The sequence below is a fragment of the Laccaria bicolor genome, genomic scaffold (genome assembly GCF_000143565.1).
Source record: "Laccaria bicolor S238N-H82 LACBIscaffold_62 genomic scaffold, whole genome shotgun sequence".
Classification (NCBI taxonomy): domain Eukaryota; kingdom Fungi; phylum Basidiomycota; class Agaricomycetes; order Agaricales; family Hydnangiaceae; genus Laccaria; species Laccaria bicolor.
In genome coordinates, this window is record NW_001889933.1 from 133,679 (window position 1) to 135,802 (window position 2,124).

The 2,124-nt window shown below is 45.9% G+C and overlaps 1 protein-coding gene across 1 annotated transcript in view; it reads left to right on the forward strand.

Annotated features, from left to right (window-relative positions):
- The window catches only part of LACBIDRAFT_334332 (uncharacterized protein), a gene marked incomplete at both ends in the record, with an annotated part of 2,190 nt that extends 382 nt beyond the window's left edge, over positions 1-1,808 (forward strand). The window contains 7 exons of the mRNA XM_001889086.1: positions 119-193; positions 297-423; positions 581-720; positions 762-1,065; positions 1,118-1,201; positions 1,293-1,314; positions 1,768-1,808. Of these exons, the coding sequence (XP_001889121.1) occupies positions 119-193; positions 297-423; positions 581-720; positions 762-1,065; positions 1,118-1,201; positions 1,293-1,314; positions 1,768-1,808 (793 nt within the window). The remainder of the gene's footprint in view (positions 1-118; positions 194-296; positions 424-580; positions 721-761; positions 1,066-1,117; positions 1,202-1,292; positions 1,315-1,767) is intronic.
- Positions 1,809-2,124: the final 316 nt, after the last annotated feature.

A 2,124-nucleotide genomic window follows, 5' to 3' on the forward strand; every position in this document is an offset into this window, starting at 1 on the left:
GCTACTCAGTGGTAGTCAGTCTACGCCTGTCTACCCGCCACGACTTTCAGCTTGGGATTGGCGGGTCCCTTAAACGGCTTGCTACAGCTACGATTCCCAAATTCTGAGGTTTCATCAGCTCGTGTAGCATCGCCGCGGCACAGGCCGGAATGGAATCTGGATTGCAAACCGAGGATGCGGAGTTCCAGCTCCAGTAAGTTTACGTCTCCTTCTCATGTTGGTGATGGCCTCTCATCTCGAAATCCGTACAGCTGATTCTTCCCTCGGATACTACTGTATGCGTTCCCGCCTAGTAGTTTCTGTGACTGCCAGCCCAAAAGTCACGTTCCTTTTTCCCATTCCCATTTGCTTAGGAGGTGGACTCTTCTAGTGGCTCCACTGCATCGTATGCTGGACGGCGAAAAGATTACAACTAGAAACACAGTCAATCGTAAAGTCACCGCTACGTGATTCGTTCGCACCACAGCTGTCAATAACCCCAACGACAACGTCACCTCCGGTTCACGATACATTATCATGGCAATCTTATCTCCCCGAAGCAGCAACTACGAACGACTAGAAGGCACAATGGGCCCAGTAGACTCGATGGGACGAAGAGGTTGACGTGGAAGAAGTTCTCTTTGGGCGCTGCGCTCCTCGTTGGGGTGATGTGGCTTTGTGGGCCGAGGGCGCATATATTCTCGTGGCGGGGGAATGGAAATGCTGGTTTAGAGGAGAAAGGTAAGTTTCACTGTCTTTCCTTCTAGAAAACTGATGAAAAGACCACGGGAAAAGGATACAAAACGGATACGGCGCCTTCCCCTTCCAAAACGCACCACCAACAAGCCCAACAACATCATCCACCCGTCCCCGTTCCAAAACCACCCACCACACGCCCAGACTCGTACGAAGCTGATTCAGACCCTTCGTCAACGACGCACTATACCCACCTCTCACTCCTCTTCCGGCACTCTCGGACAATATGCACGGCCCTTCCCCAGAATACGATATGAAGTATTTGAAATGACACAACCGGGTCTATCCACATTTGCTGGTAACCCTGAGGGCGCTGCGCGGAGCTTAGACGTCCGCGTCGTGCCCAAGGCCATGCACGGGTCTACACCTGTAACTGTTAAAGATACCGCCAGACTTCGTTTTCGCCATACTCGGTGTTCTTCTCGAGAAGAACGTTGACTCCAGGATACACCTCCACGCTTTCGAGGTTAGTATACCAAGGGAGGAGACAGATATGGAGATATCACGCGTGACTGTGTCCGATAATTGAGCTGATGAGCATGTGTCTTTTGACTCAGGTGAATATGCAAGTGGACCATTGTTAGTCTTTATTTTCAGAAGGCACCTGTCTGGCCACTGTTTCATCTGACCATTCTCAATTGTCAAAGATTTTACAAGATGTTTTTTGAAATGAAGAGATATTTTAGAATTTTGTGGTGCAAATGGCAGTGCTGAGATGTAAATGTGTGCTGCTGCTTCAGAGATTGGCTCAAAAAATGTCATTATAAATTGGTTTGCATCACTTGCAAACTCTGACATACTAGGGTTCAATGCCTATATTTGATATGTTCATGTCAGTATCATAGTAGTAGTATACTTTGATGAGACACTTACTTTGCACCAAGTTTCAGCCAAAAGCAGTAACTGAGCAGCATGATTTACAGCACCCATTAGACTCATAATTTCTAGCCAATGTAAAAGATGGTTTATCAGAAATTTCTCCATTTCAACTATTATCTTCTCTTCTAATGCTCTATCAGAACATTTTTGCAGATAGATTGCCCAGAAGTACCTTGCATGATCTAGAGCAGTAGATTTCACTTTTTCAATATGATCCTGCAGCTCAGGAATTTCTTTATTTAGGATATGTGATGTTTTGAGATCAAAAAAGTCAAACTTTAGCTTTGCACTCATAAATTTCATACAACACCCAGCAAGACAGAGACTGTGCTTCTTAGAATCAACCCAAAAAGCCTTAGAGCACTTTGGGTCAAGCAGAAAATCTGTAACTGACTGATGACAGATCTGCAAATGGCCACTTTCACTGATAGACAAGACTGGACTTAGTTGACTGATTACAGACAATGCATCTCGAACCTCTAGAAGCTGTTCAATATCACTGGAACAAAG